We start from the raw sequence: 16,233 nt of genomic DNA on the forward strand, positions 1-16,233 counted from the left end.
TATGCTCTGTTTGTATATTGTAAGTAAAGAGATATCACAGAGACCAAATAAACCTGGGAAGTACCTGGCATGGCAATTGAAGAAGAGAAGGGAAAAGAAAATAATAAATAAAATTTGTGAAGACAATAAAACGTATTTGGAACAGACTACCATTAGTAGAGCCTTTTATAAATTCTACGCTAAGCTGTACAATAAGAAAGAGGTAAATAAAGAATCAATAGCGTCATATTTGGAGAAAACGAAACTTCCAGTAATCTCGGAAGTTTGGAGAAATAAATTGAACAGTGAAGTAACGGAGGAGGAAATAAGTAAGGCAATACAATCTGCAAATCTAGGAAAGGCGCCAGGGCCAGATGGACTTACGGCTAAATTTTATAAGACAATGGCCAATGAACTGGCACCATTCCTAAAAGAGGTGATTAATGGAGTTCTAAGGGATCAAAGGATTCCAGATACCTGGAATGAAGCGAATATATCATTGATCCCAAAAGAGGGCCAAGACTTGACTAATGTGAAAAACTACAGACCTATATCGTTACTTAACAACGACTATAAAATCTTTGCGAAGATACTGGCGGAGAGACTGAAGGGGTGGCTCTCGGAAGTTATAGAGGAGGAACAAGCAGGCTTTTTGCCAGACAGACAAATCAGAGACAATTTAAGGACAGTGATTAATGCTATTGAATATTATGACAAGCGTTGTGACAAAGAGGTTGGTTTCTTCTTTGTTGATGCTGAAAAGGCGTTTGACAATTTAAACTGGGACTTTATGTTTGCCACTATGGAAAAGCTACAATTGGGAGAAAGATTCATCAGAGCAATTAAGGAAATTTACAGAGACCAGACTGCAGCAATTGTGGTGAACGATGAAGCGACTAAGAAATTGACTATAAGTAAAGGAACAAGACAAGGTTGCCCGCTGTCTCCACTGTTGTTCATTTTAGTATTGGAGATCCTGATGATACAAATACGACAAGACGAAGAAATTCGAGGAATAAAAATAAAGGACTATTCATACAAGGTCAGAGCATTTGCGGATGATATAATGTTAATTGTAGAGGACCCATTGGAGAACATGCCAAAAGTGATAGATAAGATTAAGGAGTTTGGAGACTTGGCAGGTTTTTATATTAATAAAAAGAAGTCAAAGATATTATGCAAAAATATGACTAAGCAGAAACAACAATTGTTAACGGAAATAACGGACTGTGAAGTAACAAGTAAGGTGAAATATTTGGGAATTGAACTGATTGCAAAGAATATAGACTTATTTAAAAACAACTATGAAAAACTATGGACTCAGAGAGAGATTTGATTAAATGGAATAGGCTGAATCTGTCATGGTTGGGTAGGATTGCAGCAGTTAAGATGAATGTGTTACCAAGAGTAATGTTTTTGCTACAGACAATACCAATCATCAGAGACTCTAAGCAATTCGAAAAATGGCAGAGGAAAATATCAGATTTTGTATGGGCAGGCAAGAAGCCTCGAGTGAAAATGAAAGTTCTACAAGACGCAAAAGAAAGAGGCGGAATGCAACTGCCCAATCTGAGACTTTACCATGACGCAATCTGCCTAGTGTGGTTGAAAGAGTGGATGACGTTAAAGAACAAGAAATTACTAGCCCTAGAGGGATACAAAAAAATATTCGGATGGCATGCATACCTATGGCATGACAAAGTAAAGGTGAACTCGATGTTCCTACATCATTATATACGGAGAAGTTTATATACAATCGGGAAGAAGTACAGAATTTATCTACAAGAAGGAACCCCTTTGTGGGTAGTTCCATATGAGGTGATAGATCCGAGAGCTGTTGATAATGAGCAACAATGTTTAACTTACAAAGAAATAACTAGAACTGAAGCATCTAAACTTAGAATAAAGACGCAGGAGGAACTATCAACTTATTATGACTGGTTCCAGTACAGACAGATTAGAGATTTATATAATTCGGACTCTGTAAAGGGAGGTATACGAACAGAGAATTCGGAACTAGAGCAGACCCTTCTTAAAGAGGACAAGAAAAGAATATCTAAGGTATACCAAGTACTGTTGAAATGGTATACTGAGGATGAGATAGTTGAAACACAAATGGTGAAATGGGCTATAAATTTCAATAAAGAAATAACAATGGAGGCATGGGAATACTTGCGGAAGACTACAATGAAGACAACGACATGTACTAGCATTAAAGAGAACATCTACAAAATGATCTATCGTTGGTACATGACACCAAAGAAGATTGCGCTAGGGAATTTGAACACTTCTAATAAATGCTGGAAATGCAGGAAGCATGAGGGCTCCCTCTATCATATGTGGTGGTCGTGTGAGGTAGCTAGGCAGTACTGGGGGGAAATAATAAGAGAAATGAGTGAAATTTTGCAATTTCAAGTAAATAAGAACCCAGAACTCCTGCTACTAAACTTGGGAATGGAGGGAATTCCAGCCCATCATAGGACGTTGATATTTTACATGACGGCAGCAGCTAGAATTTTGTATGCGCAAAAATGGAAAGTACAAGACGTGCCAACTATTGAAGATTGGATCTACAAATTGCTGTATATGGCAGAAATGGACAAGATGACAAGAAAACTGAGAAATCTGGACTCAGGGCAGTTTAACACAGACTGGGAGAAGCTGAAACAATATTTGGAGAAGAAATGGGAGGTGGGAGGAGAACTGTGGCAGTTTAAGAACTATTGAAGTACAATAAAATGTAGAGGGGGGTGACTTTACCGGGGGGGAGAAGAGGTAAACGTGAATCTCTAAGCAGTTAGGTTAATAGATTGATATATATAGAATAACAAATAGAATATTGATAGAAAATAACTAACCATAAGGGTTAACTATAAGGACTGATTAACTAATAATATTTTCATTCTGGTAAGATTTGTATAATGTACCAAACTGAATATGTTTATTTGAAGATATATATGAGTCAAATTGATTGATTATATGATGATAGTTATATAGATTTACTATTGAAGGGGAATAGAAATATTAATGTAATTAAATATAACTAAAATAGAAAGAAGAAGATAGAATGAGTAACATATAGAGTATAAGTCAAATTGTTTGATTTATATGAATGTATGATTTATATGGTTTATGATCTATAGAAATATTTGAAATTGGAATTATGAAAAATGGGATAAATTGTCTATCCAATATGGACATAAGGACTCATAGTTAGGGTACAGAGTATTAAAAATAGTTAAAGAAGTATTGCTTAGAATAAAGGGAGAATATACATTTGTTAGATAGAGGAATTCAAAAGGAGTAAGGGAAAAGGGACAAAGGGTTGGAAAACTGTTGGAAGTCAACAAAAAGGGGAGGGAAAGGGAGGGGGTTAGAAATTGGAAAATGGGAGAATTGATTGTAATGTGAAAATAACTGATCCTAACCCAATAAAAAATTTTCAAAAAAAAAAAAGAGATATCACAGAGACCATACAATCTCGTGTATTCTCTGGCATCCAAAGTAAAGTAACTGCCTTTGGGACTTTTAGTTGAAAGGCACTATATAAATTATCTAAAATAAGGTTATACCAATAAGGTTATAGGAAAATGGTAACACTCTCAGTTCTTCTTCCAGATCTTTCTTTCCAAATTCTTCTGAGATGAACCAAAATCTTAAATTAGAATTCCTACTTTGTACTTCTAAAGTTTCAATTTTCTGGTCTGCTAGATCCAGTTTTTGAGTTAAGAGTTCTTGACACTGTTCAAGATCCTTATATTGTTTTTTAACTGTCTCTATTTCCTGAGCGTTCTTCTATACTATCATCTGGACCTCACCAAGTCTTGCTGAGAATTCTTGCTGCAAGGTTAAAATACTCTTCTTTATCTTATCATAAGTGTTCTGACCTTCTGATTTAATATTCTTTTGGGTACCGTTCCTCAGATTTCTTAAGTAAATCTTTAATTTGAATTGTGATGGTCTGGGAGTGTACTGCCAAGGTCTGCTGAATTTAATCCATAAAATCTTGTGTGTGTGTATTTTGACTAAGAAAATGGTTCAAGATGAAAAAGTTAAATGCTACCGCTTCACTGCTACTCTGAAGTAATTGATGATCTACTGCAGCTGCATTTCAATTTAAAATGAAAACCATCAGGTTCCTAGTGCCATCACTGCCATCACAGTGCAAAGCAGAGTTACACCCCATAAAAGTCTATAAGCTTAGAAGACTGTAACTTTGTTTAGGATGAAACTATGAATTACAGATTTCCTGGATAATTTGTAGTTTGGATCACATTTCAATAGCTACAAAAATTGCTGCTAGTTCCCCAGCACAAAAGAAACATCTTTTTATATAGTTTGAATAAAGCTCTGCTGGGCAGTAGGAGAACTTGAAAACTCAGCAAATGTTTGCTCACAAAGATATAATTATCCAGATTTGCTATGACCTCTAAAACCCTATGAATCAACTTCAGCATTTTCTATAAAGTAAGATATACAGGGTGTGTATACCAATTGTGTAATGCTGCTTCAGAATCCACAAGAAAGACTGAAACAATATTTATAATGGCCGGGTGCAAATGTAACGCGGGTTTCCTGCAAGCCTCGGAGAAGAAACCACCAGGGGAGGGAGATTTTTTTTTGTTGGGGGAGGGGATTAAAGTGATGAGAAATTGTTTTGATACCTTACACAGTTCTACTTTTCTTGTAGACTTTCTCAAGAGGAACTAATATAGTGTAGTGGTTAAAATGTCAGACTAGGAGTTCAGGGAGCTAGTTCAAGTTGCCCACTCAGCTATGAAACTTGCTTGGTGATTTGGGGCAACTTACGTTCGCTCAGGAAAACTTACATCATACAATAGATACATTATGATTCAAAATAATTATGAGGCAGATATCTGCATAGTTTTTAAAAACTACCTACTGGGAGTAAAATACTTGTAATGGAGCATGGGGTATGAGGGAGCTATAATTTGGGAGGATAAAACAAAAACAGTCTCTTGTTTCTGTGTAAAGAGGTCTGCTGGATTACAGCCATGCAATGTATTATACTTGGTCATGTAACTAGCCATTTTGAAAAGGTGACAGAGCCTACCCCCCAAAAAATCACATCTTGGAAAGCATATGAACACAGACACACAGCTATTACTTGTGTAACCCATTTATAAAAATCAGCAGAAAACACAAAATTAACTTACCATTGCAAGTTTTCCCCCAATACATTTAAGAAAAGTATAGTTTTTCACAACTGAATCTTCACCTAGATGCTCTCGAAGCTGCTCTCGCAGTGTTCTCAGGGTCATATGAGGTGATACCCTAGAAGAACCCATTAGATAACTGCATTTGATGGTGAATACATCAGGCTTTCAAGATACGAGGCGGTCTTTTCTGTAGTAGCAGCTCATCTTTGAAACGTCCTCCTTACAGAAATTCACGATGCTTAATCTCTTAAATTTTATGAATTAGGTGAAAACTATTTTCCCCCTCTTGGGCAATCATTAGTTTTACATTTAGTTACTGCTAATTGACATTTTGGAGGGCAATAAGTTTTGTTGCTGCTTTCAGCATTTTAAATATTTTAACTCATTTATTACTTCCATTTCATTTCTGTTGGTTTCTTCTGAATTGCTGCTGAGGGTTTCTTTTAATATTTGTAATCTTTGTTGTGACCTGTCACAGAAACTTTGGTTGTGAGGCAGTTTAACAATATTTTAAATAAATAAATATTGATATGAGCTAGTTGAATGGGATACAGCCATGCTTCTGGTACTAGAACAGAATCAGAATTATTCCATGTTCAATTGTAGCATGATAAGCATGCAAAATCACAATGCTTTTCTCATTGGTATGTTACTGCTGGACCTACCGAGTCGTATTTACTTCTCACAAATACAGTGAGAAGACATAATGAAGAAAAAAGTGTGTATTATAAAGAATGGTCCCCTTTGGTTGCACATTTCCAGTTAATATCCATTTCCAATAACTGCCACCTGTACTCTACAGATGAATTTTTACAGCACAAACTCTTAAAGTTAACAATATAAACTGAGTGTTACACACACAATGAATTGTTATGACCCTGGTCAAATCTTAATTCTCTTTTCATTTCCACCTTCCATATTTACAAACTAGCTGTAATGATTCCAAATCAGAATGTAACAATTATCTAATTTTTCCCCCCTGAAAAATCAAGTAAGTGTAGTCACTGCATATTAACGTTTAGAACCCACTGGCATAATAGTGTATTTTCGAATGCAGAAACAAATACACATTTATTTTATGGTAACAAATAGAAACTCCAAACACGTATAATGCTACTTCATATAACTTATCCTGTTCAGGCACTAACATGTCAACTGAAATTATTATTATTGTAATTTCACATTTAAGAAACAACAATGCTAATAGTTTTGATGATCTAAGCAGTTCCTAAGGTCATTAAGGCAGCAATTTTCTTAATTTGATCATAATTAATAATGCTAGCAATGAATTATACTAATATGGCATCAATAGTTTCTATGATCTACAGATAACCGACTACTAAAATTGTCTTTTATTTTGAAGCAGTAACTAGATGAGTGTTTCTGCACATAGTAACTTGTCTAACTGTAGAGCTAAGTACATAATGCACTCCACATAGATTCTATGCAGGAATGCTATGCAGTTACTCAAAACAGAAAAAAGTGATGATAAATCTTCTATACAAGAAGAAAGGTGTTTTCATCAGTATATTCTATAAGACGAATGTATCCTATATCCAAGAATACTGAACACTGAACAGTAGACCCAAATTGGTTTAACAGTAATTCCATGCCCTCAAGAGTTGCAGTTTTGTGAGAGAGGGGAACTAGGGATTTCATCACCTTATTAGACTGTTTCAGACCATTGCACACAGGCTGTAAACTCCCAAGATTATCTAGGGGAAATCATGGGTTGGATCTCATGATCTTCTGAGATCTCCCTTCCCTGCAGCAGGGGAGAGCATGGGGAAGTTTATTCCCAAGGTTGTGGTTAGAGATGGGCACAAACCAGAAAAAAAAACGAACCATGCAATTTGTGGTTCGTCAAATTTCACAAACCATGAACCACAAACGTTCACAAATCTGCCCCTGGTTCGCAAACCGGTTCATTTGGTTCATGAAAATGTCACATCTGGGTCAGAAAACCATCACTTCCGGGTCAGCAGAAGGTCTGCAGGAAGTCCGTGGAAACTGATTGATTGGTACCAGGCTGTCTGCAGTCACGAACCAAAAAACAAGCCAAATGAACCAGCCTAAAGTTCGTAGCATTTCGTCAGAAATGGGATCTGATGAACCGCAGTTCGCAAACCACAAACCAGCCTGGTTCGTGCTTAGTTTTGGTTCATATTTTGGTTTGTGCCTATCTCTAGTTGTGGAACCTGCATAGAGTAGTCATGTTAGGTCAGGAGACTGCAGTGGGGAGGGAAAAGGGAACACATTGCTTTCTTCTGCCTTTTACACAGGGTTGCATGCACATGGCTGGAACTCCTGGGAGGCTTTGGGGGCAGGGTATGGGGAAAAGGACAGCATGACTGTTACTTCTGTCTAAAACTCAGAAGTGATATCACTGACACTTTAGGATTTTGCCAATCTCTATGGCAAAACCCATAGCAATCTGCAAAATCACAGAATGTCGGCGACATCACTTCATGGTTTTAACTGGAATTGGTGGCGACCGTCTCTCCCTGCCCCCCCACCCCCAATATTCTGCCACTGCTCATTTCAGGACAAGTAAGGAATGGGAGTACTTTGGAAGGAGTTTTGGCACTACCAATCACAACTACTAACCTACAACTGTCCTAGTGTGTATATCTAAAATGAAGTATAATCTGAATATGATTGTGAGGGAAAGAGTATAAATTTATAAAACTGTTCTGTTTTCATTTTGGACCTGGATTCTAGATTTAAATGCCTGCTGTTTATTTCCTCAATACAACTCACCTTATGAATCCAGCCGACAAGAATTTATTAGTAACATCCACTGGGACAGTATTCAACCTGAAGTTCCACACTTCTTCCGGAACATAAAAAACATGAAGTTCTAAAAGCTAAATGTGTAGAGAGAAAAGAAGGGTACAAGAGGAGGGGAAAATAATATCAGAGGATAGTTTTATTGACAATTATAGATCCCAACGTGTTTCATTTAAAGATTTGTCAGGGGATCTGATAAAACAAGTTTAAAAGTTTTCAGTTAATGTTTTAAAAAATCATATCATTACAGTATAAAAGATAAGTTATAGTCTACAAGAAGTTTTAAAAAGATTAACTAAAGAAAACTTCCCTTTCGCGACAAGAATATAAAGTATTTTTAATCACTGTTTTTGTTCTATTATGACAGAATTTATTTTTTTAATTATATATATTTTATTTAAACAACAAAATTATAATAAACAGTACATAAAAAAACAAAAAATTGTTTAACATGATTGTTTAAAATCAGAGATAATTATATATGAGTATATAACAGAATATATAAACTACAGGACATTTCTCCCCTTCATTGCCATACTACTTATATTTAAAGACATTATATTCAACATTTTAGATTCAACGTTTTAAATTACTAATTTGATCATTAGTCCATTTTAGTAATAATTATTCTTAATTATTCTTAATTTTTGGCTACATAAACAAAGAAAGCTTTCAATTTTTTCTGAAATTCTAGGATTTGTCTATTATGCATATAAGAAGTTAATTTAGCCATTGATGTATATTCATACAATTTATTCATCCATACAGTCACATCTGGACAGAATTCTGCCTTCCATTTGTTGCATATACTACTCTGACCACTGTCACAATATATTTGAAAAGTTTGCTGTGTACTTTTATAATATTACTTGGTAAAATATTTAATAGCATATTTTTAGGGTTCAACACAAAGCGAAACTTTAGTATCTTTTGCATCTTTTCATGTATTTTTATCTGATATCTTCTTGCCTTCTTGCATGTCCACCACATGTGACAGAATGTTGCACTGACATTTCCAACACCTTCCACTATAATCCTTATTAGTTTTTACAATGGCCCTTGGGGTAATTTACCATCTAAAATATACAATTCTCCCTTAAAATGTGACAGTCTGTGTTATGACAGAAGTTCTGACATGGTAACAGATACAAAGGTTTCCCCAACGCTCCAAACAGCACCTCCACCCCAGGGCTGTTAAGATGATGACACAGGAAAAAGGCAGTTCACTCGTGTGCCATGGTAAGATTCAAGTTGCAAACTGAGGAGAACTTATATCTCACATCTGACTGTTACACAGACCCAGCCTGTGTACTCCAGGCCTGAATCTTAATTCAAACTGGATTGAAATGGACTTAGAAAATCCATATCATCCAGAAATTCCTGGATGGTCAATTCAACTGCATTGGTCAGAAAAGGGAGACTGGATAGTATAACTCCCAAGAGCGCAGGGAAGGTTTCCTTAATAATGGTGACTAGAACCTCTTTCAGGATAGATGGAATACAGTCCTTACTCAATGAAGGATTGTATTCAACTAAAGTGTCATCACCTTCTCCCAGATTTTTTAATGCTAGCCATGTCGGATTATATGGTGTGCACAGGACCATTTATCTCATCCACATTCTTAAATGTAATTGAACAGAATACCAAAAATCTGTGCTTATTTAGGAAATTCCCATATATTCCCCAACCCCATCCTCCTCTATAGCATAACTGTGCAACAACACTGAGTTCTGCAGGCAAAATTATTAGATTTATGAACCCTAGTGCTGGACCTCAGCAATCTTAACGCTATATTTTGCAATTTGCCTTAACTGCTGAGATCTGGGGCTAGGTGAGAAGAAAGCTGCTCATCTAGCACTGAACTTGAGCAGTACAACACAGGAGGCAGTATGCTCTTTATCTCTCCCTCCTCTGTCTGCATCCCTGATCTTAATTTCAATCTCCATTCTTGCATACGAGTTCTATGCCCCTCACAGTGTAAAAAACTCTTGAGCTATGTGATTAATCAGGATTGGAAGAGGAAGTACTTTTCCTACCGTTCTAATTTATTCTTCCAAAGGATTCTTTTAGCATCAAATTTCTTTTAAAAAGTATTTTGAGACCACACATCTGCAAAATAATATGTGCAAAGATAGATCCAGCCATATATCTAGATATAATGAAATAGATCATGAAGAATGGTCTCAGAACTTGGAAAATGGTGAACTTGGATGAGCAGGTTCTACATATGCTTCTCAAGGGGACACTATTGTCAGAAACATGTTTTACCAGTTTGGACTGAGACACTAGCTGTGTTGGGAGAAACTACTGTTATTTTTGCCATACTGCAGGCATTAATCTTGTTTGGGCTACTCTAATGTGTTGTACATAGGATTTACCCTTAAAATAGCTCAGAAGCTTTTGTTGGTACGGAGCATGGCAACAAGATTAATTGCTAGTAATAACTGTTGGGAGCATGTAATACAAATTCTGAAAGAACTTAACTAGTTGCCTGTATATTTCCTGGCTAAATTTGAGCGTTTGGTTCTTTATTTTATTTTATTTTATTTTATTTATTTATGTCATTTATAGTCTGCCTTTCTCACTGAGACTCAAGGCGGATTACACAGTATGAGATTAGTACAATCAGTATCAAGTACATTTCAATACAGTATCAAGGACATTTCTATAAACAATGCCATAGGGTAAATAGATACAAGTTTAAAAGACATAGTATTAGCAAGACTCCAATACAAAGTAGAAAAAATACTGAAAAAAATACTGAAGCAGAACATAATTCTAGGACTAACATGGAGCACTGGTGGTACATAGGAGTCCATATTTAAATAGCAGATAATATGCAAGGCAATATAGTGAAGTCTATGGTCTCTAACTCATTAGCGAAGCATCTGAGACCCCATCTCTACAATACAGCCCTCCCATTTGAGTAAAAAGCCTTTTTGAGTAGTTCAGTTTTGCATTGTTTACGAAAAGCGTAAAAGAGTGAGGGCTCTTCTAACATCCTCAGGCAGGTCATTCCACAGGATAGGAGCCACCACAGAGAAAGCCTGTGTATGGGCTGCTGCTGACTTCACCCATGTGCAGCCTGGCACCTGCAGGAGACCCTGTTCAAATGAGCAAAGCTGCTGTGGAAGAACATAGGGAGGGAGGTGCTCCAGTATGTATGCTGGACCAAAACCGTGAAGAATTTTGTATGTAATAACTAATACCTTGAACAAATCACATAGTGATTTGAACTTTCCTTTAGAGTCCTGGACTGTGTTGGTCAGGAGGACAGAGTGCCTGAAGAAAGTCTTTCCCCAATTCATGTTCACTGAGGTCCAGGGGTAAAATCTTGTGAATTCCTCCTCATATCTCCTAAATGAGATTTATTTCAACTATGAACAAATCTTTATCAATAGTATCTTCCACTTCTGGAACTGCTTGTCATCAGATATGCCAGCTCTGGGATTCGGTTTCATTTTCCCGGCCATGTCGGATGCTCCTCTCCGCCGGTCCGGGAGGAAGTGGTCGAGCAGCCTGACCGGGTGGTTGACCTGCGAGGGTTAACCCCCAGGACTCCCAGGTAGGGGGTCAGGGTCCGGAGTGCTGCGGGAAGAGCCCCCTGAAGTCGATCCAGGGGGTAAATAGCCCGTCTGCTCCTATAGAGGCCGGCAGACTTGCGCAGCACATTGCGTGCTGCCGGGCCATGAAGAACGGCAACAAGCAGGTTTAAGGTGAAAACCTGTAAGTAAGCAGATCCCTTCTGTTACTTTAAGCGTATGCGAAGGATTGGTGGGAGTTGAAGCTTAAGAAGGTTCGAATATCTTCCCCTTCATTGAGTTTTGGAACTTAGTTGGCGGACTCCCCCCCCCTAAGATGGCGACGAAAAAGCAGAGCCCTGCTGTGGGCAAATCGGTTTCGGCTGCGTTGCAGGGGAAGGGAGAGACTCTTGAAGAGGTGGTTAAACGGTCAGCCGTTGAAGCTATGAAGCCCTTTGTTGATAGGCTAAATGAGATCGGACAAAGGGTTGGTTCAGTTGAAAATGAAGTGAAAACCACTAAAGATGTAGCGCTCGAGGCAGAGAAATCTACTCGTGAAAATGCAACACTCATGAGAGCTACAAACAAAGAAGTAAAGCTTTTGGAGAATCAACTGATAGGACTACAAGTGGATCGTGCTCAGACGGTATTGCGTTTACAGAATGTCAAGGAGGAGGAAAGTGAAAATTTAAAGGATCTGGTGTCGGAACTTTTGGCGTCATTCGCAAAGGCAACTAAAGAAGAGTTTAAAAGCGATATTCTGGAAGTCCGTCGGACATCTTCAATATGTAACGAAGCGTCAGCTGCCTCGCGAGATTATTATTGATTTTTCATCTAAGAAGACTCGGGACACCATTTTATATAATTCGACTAATGTGGACTTGGACTTTCTTGGCAACAAGGTTAAGATATTGAAGGACGTTCCATTTCTAGCTCGGAAAAGAAGATTCAAATACAAAAGGTTTGCAGCTCTTCTGAGAAAGCGTGATATAAAATACAAATGGTTATTTCCGGAAGGTATCTGGTTTAGATATAAAGACCAAGCCTACAAGATAATATCGGAAGTACAGCTGAGGGATTTTGTGCTTAATCATCAAGAGTTCGAGCAAGAAGAAGATCCAGAATCTGAAGGGGGGAGTGGGGAGGAGGGAGTGAGCGCAGCTATCGTAGCTGTTCAAAGAGAACTGAGACCGAGACGCAGGGGGGGGAAGAAGACCTGATCCTGACTGTAGTTCGTATCTTATAAGATCTACCAATCTAATAGCATATTAGAAAGTTTAACTTTAAATAATTGTATTATGAAGGGAATTCAGTAGTTGTAGTCTGTGTTTTTATGTTGTTTTTCCCTCCCCCCTTGTTTCTTTTTTCCTTTTTCTGTTTGTAGTTTGTAGTTTTGTAGTTTTGATGTTAGTAATTAAAATAAAAAAATTAATAAATAATAATAAAAAAGATATGCCAGCTCTGGCGGCTTGGTCCATTCAGGCAGGCAGATAATACCTTTCTTTTTGGGCAAGTGTGACAGAATGCACTTAACAGCAGGTTTCCAAAGTGTAGCAAAATCAGAGAGTTGGGAGACGAAGAATTAGCTATTCCCTAGAATGGAGAACTTGAGCGACAGGCTTCTCCCTCTTCTCTGATTGGTCAGTTAGAATTCGTTAATTAGTTTCTGACAGGATTTTAGTGTGAGTGAATCTGACAGGGAAGGCCAGACAGGAGTCACGGGAGAGGACTCTTTTGTCTTAACTGTAATATTACTGTCCTGAGGAAGAATTCAATCTAAGAATTCAAAATATGAGTATCCACATAAGCTGAAGCATGCTTTACACAGATTAAAGAGAACTGGGGGTGTTTTTTGATGAGAGTGATTAGGTGGTGGGTTGAAACTCTGTTTCAAGCCAAAAGAAGAGGAATTTTTGCCGTTTCTAAGGGGGGGGTGGCTCTGAGTAGGACCCCTTGTCTGTGGTGAAGGGAAAACTGTTTTAAACTAACTCCAGGAAACCTGAACTGTCATAGGGAACTTTCTGAAGAAACACTGTTGCTGTAACTAAATCACTAAGTAAAAAACCACTGACTCTTAAGAATCAAGAATATATGAAAATATGCTTCAAGGATACTGTTTTGCCTGTTACCTCCGCATTTCCATCCCCTGACTACACTCAATCTCTGCCTATTAAATAAAGTTGTTACTTCTTTTTGAATGTTATACAGTCTCTAGTGCCATTTCCAACAAAAAGGAAGAGGCTCCTGCTTTTCCCCATCAAGTTCCAGTGCTGGGCTAAAAAGCCAAAATTTTATCGTCATGTCAGGGTGAGACAAACAGACTTTCAAAACCATAAATATTAACATACTACTTGGGGCAGCTCACTCAAAGCAGGGAAACTGAATTTTGGCAGGAAAATCTGCCTCACAGTGGGGATGGTGAAAGAGGGTCCATCATAATTTGATCTTTGATCTTTAATTATTTTTAAAAATTATGGATTATTAGGCAATGGCAGACCACCTCTGATAGTCTCTTGCCATGAAAACCCAACAAGGGGTTGCCATAAGTCAGCTCTGACTTGAGGGTACCACACACACATATGGGTTATTTTATTATTGCTGCTGTATCTGTTGGATTACTGGCACATTTTTAATTGGTTGGGTCCAGTCATCTGTCAGTGACTGACAGATATTGATCCTTTTTTGCTTCCTTCCTCTCAGCAGTCCTTTCTTACCCTAGGGTAAGTTGATTCCTAGGGTTGTAGGACATGCATAGACTAACAGTCACATGGGTGGACGGGGGCTGCCTTGAGGAAAGTTGTGAAATTGTCCACTTTTGTCTTCCCTGAAATCTGATGGTCGGAGGAGAAATGTTGTTATGGAGGATAGTTTATTTGTTCTGTTTCCTAATTATACTCATTTTTCTCTAAACTAGATAGCCTGTAGCTTCTGACTTTATCCATTTTCCTTTCAAGGGAAATGCATGTAATGAGGAATAGAGCAAATAAGCTTTGTCCCCTATGAGCATATTTATACAATTAAGCTTGCAATGCAGGATCAATGTCATGGCAGGAAAAAAGAAACTTTCCTAGGTTTGCCACTGCTCCCACAAACAGTAATTATAGTCTGTACATATAACCTGAAACATTCCTTTTTTGCTCATGAAACTAAAAAAAACCCTCTGTTGCTAGCAGCATTGTAACTCCACTAGCCATGAAAATACTTGAAGCGCTCCTGTGCCTACCTAGTAGCTGTTGCAAACATATGGAACTGTAATCTTGTGCTTATGATTAACGTTGTGATAGACAACGAACACTAATGATACTTCAGCTTCTATTATTGCTGTTCCTAGTGGAGCAGGACTAGTGTTGGCAACACTCTCTGTGTCTTTCTCCAACACACAGTGAAATTTGCAACTAATTTATCTCGTACTGCAGATAATAAAATATATGTGGAGAAAATTAAGGCTTCTTTTTATAAAAGTACTATTATCCATCAGTCAACAACAGAAAATATTGCAAGATAGGGGAGATTCAATTTTTAAACTACATACATTTTCTGCAGTTCATTGTTTCTCACCTCTGATGTGGGAGGTCTGAGCTGACTGGATGGCATATTCCTTGATGTCCGTTCTGATTCACGATGGACTCCAGATGGATTTTTAACCATATTTTTTATAGCCAAGAATTTTTAATGTAAGGATAAATCCTATTTTTAAGCAGCAGTATTTTATTCATTTCATAATGCTTCCATGATCTTCAAATGCTTTTTTAAAGACAATTTTAGGACAGTCTAGGACAAAAAGCAATATACCTAAGTCTTCATTTCTAGCTAGCCTGAAAGACTCCAAATGTTGGTTGATCCACCCTTTGATGTTAACACTCCCTCTATACAAGTAAATATCACCTAAGTAACCGAGTGAATTGCGTAATCTAGGCAATGTAATTGAGAAATGCTTTAGTAATCAAAGAATGACTTTAAGCATGCTACTTCTTCTTCAGAGCAATAATCTTCATGTAGGATAAAAGAATGTAACCTGAGAAGTGCAATTGGCACTAAGACACAACATACAGCAAGAATGCCCTCTGATTGCACATTCAGATACTTTATTGGTGTGGGTTTAAAATTTTATAGGAAATTTATATAGGACTAGTGTATAAATCCCACACAGGTAAAAAACACCAAGGCCGATTCCAGACGGCCCTCCCCATGCCGAAACGTCGTGGGTCATCGCGCGGAAAACGCGAAATATCGCGTTTTCTCGCACGAGTTTTGCGCAACGTCGCAAAACGTCGCGTTTTCCGCGTGACAACGTGCAACGTTTCGGCATGGGGAGGGCCATCTGGAATCAGCCCAAGTCTTCAAACACATTATGTGAACCTAAGTTCCACATGCACTAACTTGTTGATCACATTGTTGATATGTTTTAACACTCTGAAACCTTCTTTTGCACGATGGAAATTGGGGCTCAACTCACCCCCCCCCCCCCGCCCAGCACAATTCATACTACACAAATGACGCATTACATGTCAATGATACCTCATATATAAAACATGGTGAATCAGGTGATTCCATGTATAAGTGAACACACCTTGTTTCTGATGTGTTCAATCCTTTCATAGCTTGTGGGAAAGGAAAATATGTGTGTTGGATGTTTTTATTGTATTTATTTAAAACATTTTTATTCTGCCTTTCCATCCTGTTTAGAGTCCCCAAAACATAAATCACTGGCATAGCTCAAGATGTCATTCATGTTACCCATGCTAAATACAGGTTCCCACCA

At 37.7% G+C, this 16,233-nt stretch overlaps 1 protein-coding gene across 1 annotated transcript in view; it reads right to left on the minus strand.

Annotated features, from left to right (window-relative positions):
• The window catches only part of SPATA1 (spermatogenesis associated 1), a 51,441-nt gene extending 36,162 nt beyond the window's left edge, over positions 1 to 15,279 (minus strand). Inside the window, exons 1-3 of the mRNA XM_054980083.1 lie at positions 15,030 to 15,279; positions 7,920 to 8,026; positions 5,157 to 5,274 (exon numbers count right to left, since the gene is read on the minus strand). Coding sequence (XP_054836058.1) covers positions 5,157 to 5,274; positions 7,920 to 8,026; positions 15,030 to 15,119 — 315 coding nt within the window. The 5' untranslated portion in view covers positions 15,120 to 15,279. The remainder of the gene's footprint in view (positions 1 to 5,156; positions 5,275 to 7,919; positions 8,027 to 15,029) is intronic.
• Positions 15,280 to 16,233: the final 954 nt, after the last annotated feature.

This window comes from Eublepharis macularius, chromosome 5, assembly GCF_028583425.1.
Source record: "Eublepharis macularius isolate TG4126 chromosome 5, MPM_Emac_v1.0, whole genome shotgun sequence".
Lineage (NCBI taxonomy): Eukaryota > Metazoa > Chordata > Lepidosauria > Squamata > Eublepharidae > Eublepharis > Eublepharis macularius.